Here is a 13,247-nt window from a genome sequence, read left to right on the forward strand (position 1 = left end):
GCGGGCGGGGGCCCCCCTCTCCACCCCCCCCAGGTCCTCGTCCGGCTACGCCCCACCGGGGCTGCATGCACGGCCCATACCTCGAGTTATTTCTGAAGGTGGGACCTCTGGGCCCCGCGACACCAAGCCCTGCCCCGTTAAGGAGCACCCGGGGCTAGAGAATACAGCCCCGCACTGGGTACCCCTGGTCTCCTCCGCACCGCAGCTCCAGAAACTCCTACAGAACCGCCTCCGGACTCTCCTTGCAGCAAACTTACGGCTCAGACCCGTACCTTCACATCCCTCCTCCATCCCAGACGTTCCGGTATAATTCTCCCAACCCCTCCCACGCCACTTTCCCCTACGCTGCACCTTTTTCCTTTCCAGCGGGGGCCCCTTCCATTTTCAGTGCCACTTTCTTCCTTTCAGACCTGTCCTCTGCTCCCCCAGCCTCCGTGCCGGAGGGATCCCTCTGCAAAATCAGTATAGCCAGTGACCCGAATGGTGGGTTTTCCCACCTCTAACACACTGACCCGCACACCCGCACACAAACACCACACCACCCTCAACTGTGGCAAGGAGGGTGTGTGTGTGTCTCTGTGGGGGTTTGGGGAGAAGGGGTAGTGGCACAGGTTTGTAGGCCCCTCTAGGTTCACTTTTTCTAAATCCAGAACTTTGGAAACGCTGAGGAACAATTGGAGATGGTAAGAGAAAACGCCTAGAACAGCCTTACATCCTGAGTGAATCCTATGGTCCCGATACCCAGAGGCAGAGGCCAAGCCTTGCGGAGCCCCACATCCTCCCCTGGACTGGCTGGGGAGGAAGTGGTGGGCATGCTGAGGAGTGGTGGGTCCTATTTGCACCTCCAAGGGAGGCCGAATGATTCTCTCCCTTGTTGCTGGTCAGTAAGTTTGGGGGAAGGAGAATCCGGCCCCTGTAGCAGCCCTCAGTGCTGGAGGACAGTTCGAAAGCTGGAGAGGTGTGAACACAGAACATTCAGTCAGGCACACCCCTGCCCCCACCAACTACCCAAGAGACCTGTCCCCTGAAGAAGCCTTGGACACTAACAATTAGCGCACTACCATCATAAGGATAAGGCAGAGTCACTCTCTTGCCAGGGAACAGACTGGGCCCTGAGAGGAGGGGTAGCTTTTCTACTTAGGATCAGTGGCCTGTCCCCAAGCTACTCCAGAAGGAATGTTCTCAGCCTCCTGGCTCACTCCTCACAGAGGCATAACACACCATCACCCCTCCGCCCCGGCCTTAACCAAACAGAGGGCAGGAAGATGGGTAGGGGTGGTATTTTTTTAGGCACTGCCCCACGGCTTGAGGGCAGCTTCGTGTCTGGGTCTACCCACCCCCATTCCCATCCTGTGTTTGTCCAGTCTCACTCTCTTCCTCTCTCAGCCACGTCCTCTCCCCTCTGCCTTGGCCCCTGTCTCTCTCCCCACCTTCATTTCCCATCTTTGGGCCTGTGGGGGTGGCAGGCACCAGTGGTCAGACAGATCCCCCAGGCATGACCAGGCTGGTCGCCAGTGGCTGGAGTTGTGTGCAGAGGGGGCTGGAAGTGGAAAGAAACTGGAGGGAAGTGGTGAGGGTCCCAGGCCAGACAGTGGAAGGCCGTTTCCTCTCCCCACCCCGGCCGAGGCCTGGCCTGCTAACTAGATGGCAACAGCCAGGGCTGTTATTGCTGGAGACGAGCCCATCTGGCATTCACCCTGCCTGGGCCTCCAGCCAGTATCCACGCCCCTGCAGAGCCTCTTCCCCTGGCCAGAGATGGTTGCCGGGTGCCAGGGCCCTCTGGTGGACAGCATCAGGGTCCCAGCTCACACAGGCCAGTGCTGGGCGTTTTTCTGGTCAGGCCCAGCCAGTCCTGTCGCCTTCTGCCCAGTCTAATGGCTGTCTCCCTGCCTGAGCTACCTCAGGTCCCTGGCACAGAAGTAGGGTAGGAAGGGCTGATCCAGCTGCACCCCCACCCCCACCCGATACCCCCACTCTGTTTCAGACTATCCATTGCTCCAAACTCCCTCCTGCCATTCCCCACCCCAAGCCTGCCCCACCATCTCACTCACAGCCCTCTTTCCCTGGCCCTGTGTCCATCTGTGTTTGCTGGAAGTGTGTTTGCTTGGCTTGGCTATTTGTCACCAGCACCTGTCCCATGACTGTGCATTCTCAGTTGTGTTTATGACTCTCTGTCCCTGGCCATGTGGCAGGGTTGGGACTAGGGAGAGGCTGATGAGGCACTCGGCTGCAAATTTTAAGGGGGCACCAAAAAGTTCAGGAATCAAGATAATATTTTACTGCAGTATTTTAAAAAATCGAAGTGAATGCCAAAAAAAAAAAAAAAGAAAAAGAAAATAAAAGAAGAAGAAGAAGAAAGAAAATCTATGATGAACCAAACATCAACATTTAAAATACAGGGGGCTCCTGGGTGGCTCAGTGGGCCAAGTGTCTACCTTCAGTTCAGGTCATGATCTCATGGTTGGTGGGTTTGAGCCCCAGCACAGGCTGTCTGCTGTCTGCAGTGACCCCACTTCAGATCTTCTGTCCCTCTCTCTCTCTCTCTCTCTGCCCCTACCCCCCACCAAATATTAATAAATAAAAACTTTAAAAAGCAGACGATTAAGATACAGAATCCAGCTCTCTCAGGGCCAGACTCACCTCACTTCCCTCACCTTTCTAGTGGGCGTGTACTCCAGGGTGGGAACGAGGGTCAAGGTTCAAGACTAGGTCTCGGCTTGGTCGTTCCAGCTTAATTTCTCACTCCTCTGTCCCCTACCCTTTGCTCTGGGCAGGTCTCTGACCTTGGGAACATCTGCATAAGGTTGGGGTGGCCGGGGTGGGGAAGAAGAGTCGTGGGGGAGGGGGGGCCTTGAAAGCCTGAGAAAAGCTTCCCCTATACAGGAAACCGCAGATTCCGACAAGGTTAGTATCTCACAGCTCAGGTAGGGCCCCATCAGCACCTCCCTCTGCCTGGCGCGGCGCGTGGGAACCGCGCAGACCCCGCCCCATGGCGCCGGAGGCCACGCCTCCGCTCCCCGCACTCTTGCGGGTTGGGAGGGGGATGAAAATCCTGGGGCCCTCTTCGGTTGACTGGCGGCAGGGAAGGCTGGGAGCAGGCGAGAGGGAGAGAAAAGGTGCCCGTGACCCCGGAGGGGAACGAGGTTAGGGGACCACGGGCTGGAATCCCCTTCACTGTGCCCCTTCCTCCAGGTCGCCCTCCGGAGAGGAGTGAGCACGTGCTCTGGCTTTTGAGGACGCCAGGAGGAAGCAGACGGTGGGGGGCGGAAGGGGTCTGGCGCACAGCTCTGGCTTCACTTCTGCCCAGGGGCTGAGCTTCACACTGCCGTGAGGACCGGATGGGGATCCTGAAAGTGGTCTGCACCCCTCACTATCCCCCTATGAACCTAGAGCCCAAGACTCGCGGGAAGGAGGGAAGTGGGGGGGAGGACTGTTGCTTGGGAACAATAAGCAAATTGCGGCGGCGGCGGCGGCGGCGGCTGAAAGCAAATGAATCTGACTACTTGTATTTGACCCCTTAAGGGCTGCTCGTTGGGGCGGAGGACACAATGAGGTGAATGCGCCTAGTCACCTCCACCGCCCAGCCCAGATCTCTTCAAGGGCACAGTGCTGCTCAGGGGAAGCGTTTCTGCACTGCTCCCCTGCTAGCAAACAAATCTTCCTCTTCCCACACCACTAGGTGAGCAGAGCCTCCAGCCTTGCTCAAGGAGTTTTCCTCCTTACCTTGAGCTGCCCGGCCAGATCTTTAAATCGGACCCAAGACTGCTGAGTCACAGTGTGAAATACTGAAGGTACACAAGAGAATCCCCAGGAGATGAGCACTGCGGGACAATGGAATAGGAAGCAAAAGGAAGCCTGGAGTGGTTTCCCCAACCTCACCCCGTGGCCACATTAGACTGTTTTGCAGAGTAGGAGCACAGATGACACAATTGTCAATGATCTCCCAAGAATTCAAATAGGCAAATATTTATTGAGCACCTGCTGCATGCTGGGCTTTGGGGCAAGACCGACTGAACCAAGGTTCTCTTATTTGAAGGGAAATCCCGAGTCTGGAAGACGGACTGGGTTACAATCTCGCCTCTCAGAGAAATTGTCGGTTATCCATGGGTAAGCACTGTCCCTCCCTGGAACTCAGGTTCCCATTTGCCTGGGATGGGGGTGGGGGAGGAGAGTCCCCCCCCACTTCCCCTCCCAGCCTAGATGTGATTAGGAAAGGTGTCTTGGGAAGAGATATGCAGGAATGGGTAATGATCAGTTTTCTGCTAGATGCTGGGCATCCTTCCAGTCATTCCTGTTGGGAGTGGGGACGCATTCCTGGTCAGACCCCTCTTTGTGCTCAGTCCTCCCCCCTCCCCCCATGTCTTCTGCACACTGGGTAGGCTGTGCTCAGCGGCGGGGCCAGGACTGTCTTGCTCCAAAAGAACGGCTTCTGATGGCACGGCCAGTATCAGGGATCGCAGCCTCGTTTAGGGGGAGCTAGCTTCTCCCTCCTCTCCTGGCCAGCCACTCTGGAGACCTCCTCAGCGTCAGGCGGGCGGCTCTGGCTGAGAATGAACAACAGACAGCCCAGCAAAGCTTCTCGAACATCCCGCGAGCCCAGGCGGCGGGCCAGCCGGCGCAGCAGGGGCAGGAGGTGCTGGCGGGCCAGGCGGGTGGCAGGCAGCAGCAGATGGGACATCAGAGTTCGCAGCAGCAGCGGGAGCAGCGGAACGGGCATGGCTGGGTCAGTGACTGCGAAAGCAATCCAGACTCTAGGCTCGCCCCTTTCCTGCTCCCTCCTTACCTGGCAAAAACTGGGGTGGGCAGGCTCCCCACTACCCCCCCACTTCAGTTTATACCCTCATGCTCCCCCCACTTGAATTCACCGGTCATTTTTGTTTTCCAGAAGCCCTTTTGGCAAGGTAGCTGTGGCAGGAAGGTTCTTACCACAATGCAGCTGGAGACACCGAGCCAAGGGAAGAGTAAAGCTGAGGCTCTGACCAACAATTCACCCTTCCCAGCCTCCAGGCGCTCCTCCTGGTCCCTAGATGCCCCCCTCCCCAGTCAGTCCCACCCCTCCTCAAGCACATCCTCAGTCTCAACCTAGCAGGAGTTCTTCCCCAGGCAATTGTAAATTTTCTTAAGAGGCCCCTTGATCCACCCAGACCTGACACTTCCTACCCTCCCGATCCCCCAACCCCACCGATCAGTAGCAGCTCTCACCAGTCAGAACTGTGGCTCAGAATCGTCTCTGGCTGAATTTGCCTACAGGGGCACTGCCTCACTGGACACCACACAGCGGCTGCACCCAGTTCAGCCCCACCCTAGGACAGCTTGCCTGGGCAGGGGGATTAACCAAGAGACAGCTGTGTTCTGGCACCTGGTGTATTGAGGGGAGGGGGCAGCTGGTTTGGAAGAAGTAGAAGGAGCCTACACAAGAATTCTTCCTGCTGGGTGTAGACCTCAGAGTTGGAACCCAGACTGGACTTTCTAATGCTGTGACTGTAGGCACATTGGTTTTTCTAGTCTCTGGTCCTTTCCACTGTCATCTCAGTAACTGGGAGTAACTGGAATGGAATGATGTGGGTAAGCACTTGGGGGCTATCTCCTTTGGGGGGGGGTGTAAAAGAGTGGGGTCACCATCCATCTGACGGCTGGGCCCAGTTGGACACAGCGGGGTGGCACTCCCACCCACTTGAGGACCCTCTTAACCCACTTTTGCCCAAGATGAAATGAAGTTCCATGAGAAAGCAAAATACAGAGACAACGTGGGTTTGACTACATCCTCCTACTTCATAAAATGGGTACACTTTTTGCCTTTCTGGACTCAGAAGAGGTAATGGCTTTGAAAGCATTCCGTCAACTTCACAGCTTTGGGAATCGTTATCATCATCCCACCACCCGCCCCCATGAGCACTATCACCGTCGCTAAAACCACGAGTAAGACCTTGAAGAAAGAAACCTTAAATGTCAGAAAGGCCCTCCCACTCTGCCTGGAGGAAGCAGGGAGAGGAGCTAGAGTTCAGGTTGATGGGTATATTCTTCCTCTCCTTCCAGTTGCTTCCTGAGGAGATGTGCTGGTCATGTGTCTCCCTTGGGCCATGGGGTGGGACACGTGTGCCAATCCTGTGAGTTCATGACCTCACTCAGTTCTTACCACCATTCTGTAGAGGCTGCTTGTAGACCAACAGGCCTGAGCAATGGAAGGCAGGAAGGGCCACGGTGAAGGGCGCCTGGGTGGCTCAGTCGGTTAAGCATCCAACTCTTGGTTTTGGCTCAAGTCATGATCTCATCACGATTGATGAGTATGAGCCCCACGCGGGGCTCCGCACTGAGAGCGTGGAGCCTGCTTGGAATTTTCTCCTTCTCTCTCTGCACCCCTCCCTGCCCCCCAAATAAATAAATAAAGGGAGGGGGGCACAGTGACCACCTGGCTGAGTATAGACAGGTCCATTAGGCAATCCACCCCGAAATATCCCTAGGCCCTAACTGACTCCTGACAACTAGGCCCAGGTACCAACGATGGGAAAATTCCCTATGTCACCATTCCTTCTCACTTTCCCTCCTTAAAAGCGCCCCCCTCCCACTGCCTTGTAGATAGCCCCTTCTCTGCTGTCCAGATTCTCCCTTGCGGAGTATTCAATAAACTTCTATCTTCCTTGTTCTGCCTCAGGTGAGTTATTTCATGGCCCACGCCACCGGCTTCCACCGTCATCATCCCATCAGTTGGGGGCCTCCATCTGATCAAGAGACACCCTATTTGGGCACCACACATTCTGCAGGAGAGCTATTACAACCATTGTACAGATGAAGAAACCGGGGTTCTGAGTGGTTAAGCACCTTAGCCAGAGTCACACTGCAGTCGTACCGCCTGATCTCCCCCCAAACCTGCCCCTCCCTCAGGCTTTCCCATCTCTGCAAGTGGCAACTGCAACTTTCTAGTTCCTCTGGACAAAATCTTGGACGTTATCTTGACTTCTCTCTTCCCGTCACAGTTTAGTCCCCATATTAGTAAATCTTGGTTGCTCTACTTTCAAAATATTCAGAATCTCACCACCTCTCACTGATGTCACCCTGACTACCCTTATCTGAGCTTTCATCATTTCTCACCTGAATTACTGTAGTAGCCTCCTAACCGGTATTCCTGTTTCTCTTTTCCATGCCGTGACCAGAATGATCTTTATGAAATATGGATCAGGGGCACATGGGTGGCCCAGTCGGTTAAGCATCCAACTCTTGATCTCAACTCAAGTCTTAATCTCAGGGTCATGAGTTCAAGCCCTGCATTAGGCTCTGTACTTAAGTACATTTGTACTTAAAACAAAAAAAACCCCATAAATCAGATCCTGTCTCCTTTCTGCACAAACAGTCCAGTGGCTCCATCTCAGAGTTAAAGCCAAAGGCTTTAATTGCAACCTACCAGGCCTCGGGTGGTCTGACCTCGCCTAGCTTCCTGACTTGACTTCTATCCTTGTCTCTCTCATCTTGCTCCAGCCACACTGGCCTCCTTGCTGCTCCTTAACTGTGCCAGACATGGTTCTGCCTCAGGCCCTTTGCACCCACTGTTCACCTTCCCACAAGGTTCTTTCCCAGATATCCACACGGGGTTCTATTTCACCTCCTTCAAGTTTTTGCCCACTTGTTACCTATCCATCCTGTTTAAAATTACACCCCCTTCACCCCATCTCTTCTGTCCCCTCTCTATCCAAACCTCTGTTTTACTTGTCTCCGCAGCAAATCGTTGTCTGACATGCTATGTATTTTATTTTACTTACTTATCTTACTGATACCGCCCCAGAGAATGTAGGGACTTAGATCTATTGTGTCTGCTGGTGGTCCCCAGCGCTTGGCAATAAACGTTCAATGTAAAGAATAAATCAGTGAAGGTTTTGTGGACAGGATCTAATCTCACACCTGTTTGTCCAGAGCCTGCCGGTGCTGAGCCCCACAGCTCCTTTGATCTGAGTACAGTCCTAGGATGTGAGAACCCTGTTTGCCATGAACAGCTAGAGAGAGCCTTTTAGAGAGGGAAACCAGTCACATGAACCCAAGGGAAGAAACTCAGACCCGATGGTTCCCTGTGGGAACCTTCGAAGTATGTAATTTTGAGGGAACCGTGGAGTCCCAACCAAGCACTGGCCCACATAAGCAGCAATTGATGACCTCAAGTAAGTCACACTTCCCCTCCAACCTCCGTTTCTACAGCTGTGAGATCCTTGGACCTTGGACCTGGAGTCAGCTGCCTGCCCTATCTTTGTCCAATCCCCCATCCTGTCCCGTGTCCCATACCCCACCCCCCCTTCCAAGCATAGTGAGGGGCTCCTGGACCTAGGCCAGGGAGGCCAGTAAAGGAAACAGGATGTTGTCTCTGGTAACAATGGGGAACCTCAGGGGTTGGGGGGGGCGGCGGGTGAGAAGGGAGGTGGGGGAAGGGCAGCAGCTGCCAGAACCTGGGTCTAGTCATAGTTAACGCTCTACTCCCCTGCCCACCTGGGATTCACTCCCCTGTCCACCACCTTCCCGCCCTCACCTGGAGGAATCCTTCCCTACGCCCATCAGCCTGCCCCAGACATTTTCTCCAAGGCAGAAAGGCAAGGGCTCTGCTAAGGATTTCCTCAGCCTTTCCTGGAAAGATAACCATCCTCTCTGGCAACAGAGCTACCACAGAGCAATTCCTTCCAGTTCCGGATTTAGCCTCGTGTAATGGATCGTGCCTGCACCACCCTCACCTCTGCCCTCCACCCTCTGCTGCTGGGGAGAGGCCAAAAACTTTGAGGAAACTGGCCAAACCTCTTGTTCCTTAAAGTCAATTAAAAACACAAAAAGGGATCTGAGGGCCAGCTTGGGAAGGTTGTGACCTCTGGAGTTCTCCTCCCTGGTTCTCTTCCCAGACCCTCCGAGGTCTCCAGAATGCTTCTGGGCATCAGTTACTTGGGCCATTCATGTCCGCAACAAGCACGGAAGTGCAAGCAAGCCAACTGAGTGCCAGGCCTGTGCGAAGTGCCGCCAAGGACACAGGACAGATCCATGCAGCGTCAGCAGATAGTGTGAGACAAGCGTCTGGGTAGACCGAGGACTGGAGGAGGGTGACAGTTGCAATATAGTTGTTGTTGTTGTTGTTGTTTTAAGTAATCTCTACACCCAACAAGGGGCTTGAACTCACAACCTGGAGATCAAGAGTCTCATGCTCCACCGACTGAGGCAGCCAGGGACCCCCTATAGCTAATGCTGGCTCTGGGACCCTCTGTCAGGGCTGCCAGGGACGCGTGAGCAGACTGTGCACTGTGCAAGTGAAGATGTGGATAGTACCCACGGGAGCCCTGTTGCCCCTCTGGGGGATCAGCACTGGCCTGGAACCTCCCCATTTTCAGGAAGCTGAGGGCAGGACCTACCCCCAAACAAGAGTTCTGAAGGGAAGCCAGGGGTGCCCCATCATGCACAGGGGTGCTGAGGCTGCAGGTGCTGAGGGGCAGGTGTGGAGGCCAGCCAGGTGCGGGGAAGGTCAATGGGGAAGGACAGAGCACCAGCCCGGAAATGGGAGTTCAGCCCTGTTACCTAACACAGCTCCTCCTGGCTTGTGACCATAGTCAGTCAACTATCTGAGTGGGCCTCTTGTGAGGATCTGACGCCTAAGAGGAAGCTTTGGGAACTCGCAGCATCTCTGAGGCATGAGACTATGCACCTGGGAGGGACAGTCCTGCATCCCACGCCCCATGACCACCGTGCCTCTGCCCACCAATTCCAGGCAAGGATAGACCCCTGAACAGGCAACCAGGTAGGAGGACACACACTGGACATGCTTATCAGGCATGGAGAGATGGGCCAGGGAGTTGAGTGTTGCCTGAAAGAGTAACTGGAGCTGACAGGTGTGGCCCTCCCCTACCAGCAAGAGCAGTTGCTGTGGCCAAGGAGAAGGAGGCCCATTGTCCCCGCTGCAACAACTGTCACCCTCCGCAGGCTCAGCTGACAGGACCTGAGGTGGGGGCGGGGGGGTGGTGAGCTCTACCCCTCTGGTAATGCCCCACAGGGAAGTCAGCTGTTGGGGCAGGTCAGCTGCTCCCTGGGCAGTGGGAAGGAGGGGTGTGCACCAGAGGCGGGAGTCGGTCGGAGGCCACGAAGGACATGCCTGGCATATTTGTTGGGTGGAAAGACAGCAGCAAAACCCGCAAGCCCGGGAATAAATCTGACGAAGACTGAGCCAAGACCGTCATGGCGAAAGCAAACAAGATTTTGACAGAGGGACCCAAAAGAGAAGACCTAAATATGTAGATTAACGTGCCACAGTGATAACGGTCAGGAGAGTATCATGTTACACAAATGTTAGTTCTCCCCCAGATTAATCTGGAAATTCGGTGTGATTCCAATTAAGATCCCAACAGTGTTGGTTTCTTTCCTTTCTGGAATCGAGGAAGCTGATAAAAAAAAAATGCATATGGAAGGCGGCCTGAGCGGCTCAGTTGGTTAAGCATCCGACTTAGCTCAGGTCATGATCTCGTGGTTTGTGGGTTCGAGCCCCGCGTTTGTGGACTGAGCTGCCAGCTCAGAGCCTGGAGCCTGCTTCAGATTTTGTGTCTCCCCCTTTCTCTGCTCTTATCCAGCTTGTACTCCGTCTCTGCCTCTCAAAAATGAATACAAAAAATTTTTGTAACATATATGGAAGAAAAAAGGACCGAGAAGGGCCGAGTCGACCCAAGAAGTAAAAGAAGAAAGGATACCAATCTGGCCCTAGATAAAGCTCTGGCCAATCTAATAACATGGGGATTAAAACAGTGAGGCAAAATGCAAAACAGACACAGTGCCTAAGGAACGGAACAGAGAATTTAGAAACAAACCCAAGAGTATACGGGGCAGAGGGTGAGTTTCTGGTCAAGAGAGAAGGAACAGGGTCAGAGCACGGGGTTGAAAATGAGGCTGGGACAGTTGCCCGTCTGTGAGGCAAAGAAAGATAAGTTTCGATCTTCTGGTGTACCAACTACAGAAGTATATCCCAGTGGTATTAGACATCTGAATGTGGAAAGTAAAACTATATAATATAGGAGCTGATCTTTAGGAATTTGGGACAGTCGAGGCTTATTTGTTTATAGATTTTTATAACCTTTTTGTTATGTTATCTTTACTATTACACAAAAGTAGAGGTAATAGTATAACGAAATCCCATGTATCAATCACCTCACTTCAAGAATAATTCAAAAGCCTTCAATTAACAAAAGACACTAACAACACAATAAAAAGACCATCTCTCACAGACTGGAGAAGACATTTGCAATCCATATACCTGGAACGGATTTGGTATCAATCATAAATAAAATCCTTTTATTTTTTTTAATTTTTAAAATGTTATTTATTTATTTATTTATTTGAGAGTCAGAGAGAGACAGCATGAACAAGGGGGGGTCAGAGAGAGAGATACAGAATCTGAAACAGGCTCCAGGCTCTGAGCTGGCTGTCAGCCCAGAGCCTGACGTGGGGCTCGAACCCACGAACTGTGAGATCATGATCTGAGCTGAAGTCAGACTCCTAACCGACTGAGCCCCCCAGGTGCCCCTAGGCACAATCGTTTTAGAAGGCAATCTAGCAATGTCTGACGAAGCTGGAAATGCACATTTGCCTGGAATCCAGCAATCCTACCCAGGATTCTAAAGAAACGCTCACAGATGTGCATAGGGAGATGTGTGCAGGGATGTCCATTCATGCTTTTTGTAATAATAATGACAACAAAAAAACCCCACGGAAACAACCAATGTCCACCAATAGGAGAACAGAAAAGTCAACTTTGGGGCACCTGGCTGGCTCAGTTGGTGGAACATGCGACTCTTGATCTCAGGGTTATGAGTCCGAGACCCACGCAGGGTGCAGAGATTACTTAAAATCTTTAAGGAGCACCTGTGTGGCTCGAGAGCTGGATGCTCTTGCTTTTGTCTCAGGTCATGCTCTCACGGTTTGTGAGATTGAACCCCACATCCAGCTCCGCGCACACGGCGTGGGGACTATTTGGGACTCTCCCTCTTTCTCTGTTCTTATGCCCCTCTCTCTTTCTCTCTCCCAAAAATAAAAAAAATCTTTTTTTCTGATGTTTATTTTATTTCTGAGAGAGAGAGACAGTGTGAGCAGGGAAGGGGCAGAGAGAGAGGGAGACACAGAATCTGAAACAGGCTCAGCACAGAGCCCGACATGGGGCTCGAACCCATAAACGTTGAGATCATGACCTGAGCTGAAGTCCGGCACTTAACTGACTGTGCCACCCAGGCGCCCAAAATCTTTTTCTTTTAAAAGAAAAAAAAAATCACCTTCATCACAAAATGGAATGCTATATAGCAGATAAAATGAATGCACTAACTCTCACGTATTAGCAGGGATAAGTGTCAAGACATGATGTTGAATAAGATAAACCTAAGTGGAAAAATGTTATGAGCCAAATTATATAATTTATGTAAAAATTTTACTTTATTTTATTTTAAACGTTTATGTATCTTGAGAGAGAGAAAGCAAGCAGGGGAGGGAGCGGAGAGGGACAAAGAGAGAATTCCAAGCAGGCTTCATGCTGTCAGCGCAGAGCCTGATGTGGGGCTCAATCCTGTGAACCGTGAGATTGTGACCTGAGCCAAAATCAACTGAGTCACCCAGGTGCCCCGTGTAAAAATTTTAAATACATGAACATCAGTATATATTTTTGTGGTTACATACCCATGTAAAAATATAAGGGTGCCTGGGTGGCTCAATTTGTTAAGTGACGGCTCAGGTTATGATCTCATGGTTTGTGGGTTTGAACCCCATGTTGGGGGGCTCTGACAGTGCAGAGCTTAGAGTCTGCTTTGGGTTCTATGTCTTCCTTTCTCTCTCTGCCCCTCCCCTGCTTGTGTCCTCTCTTTGTCTCTCAAATAATGTTTTTTTAAAAAAGTTTTTAATGTTTTTTTCTTTTTAAAAAAAAATTTTAATGTTTTTTATTTCTGAGAGAGAGAGAGAGAAAGAGAGAGACAGTGTGAACAGGGGAGGGTCAGAGAGAGAGGGAGACACAGAATCCGAAACAGGCTCCAGGCTCTGAGCTGGCTGTCAGCATAGAGCCCGACGCAGGACTCGAATCCACAGACCGTGAGATCATGACCTGAGCCAAAGTCAGACACTTAACTGACTGAGCCACCCAGGGGCCCCTGTTCTTATTTATTTCTGAGAGCGAGAGACACAGCATGAGCAGGGGAGGGTCAGAGAGAGAGGGAGACACAGAATCCGAAACAGGCTCCAGGCTCTGAGCTGGCTGTCAGCATAGAGCC

The 13,247-nt window shown here is 52.5% G+C and overlaps 1 protein-coding gene across 1 annotated transcript; it reads right to left on the bottom strand.

Annotated features, from left to right (window-relative positions):
• Positions 1 to 4,447: 4,447 nt before the first annotated feature.
• MYMX (myomixer, myoblast fusion factor) lies at positions 4,448 to 4,717 on the bottom strand. Its single transcript, XM_077764815.1, has one exon. It carries the CDS (start codon positions 4,715 to 4,717, stop codon positions 4,448 to 4,450), a length of 270 nt encoding a protein of 89 aa, XP_077620941.1.
• Between the last annotated feature and the right edge of the window lie 8,530 nt (positions 4,718 to 13,247).

Source organism: Crocuta crocuta, unplaced genomic scaffold, assembly GCF_008692635.1.
Source record: "Crocuta crocuta isolate KB4526 unplaced genomic scaffold, BGI_CrCroc_1.0 scaffold44, whole genome shotgun sequence".
Taxonomy (NCBI): domain Eukaryota; kingdom Metazoa; phylum Chordata; class Mammalia; order Carnivora; family Hyaenidae; genus Crocuta; species Crocuta crocuta.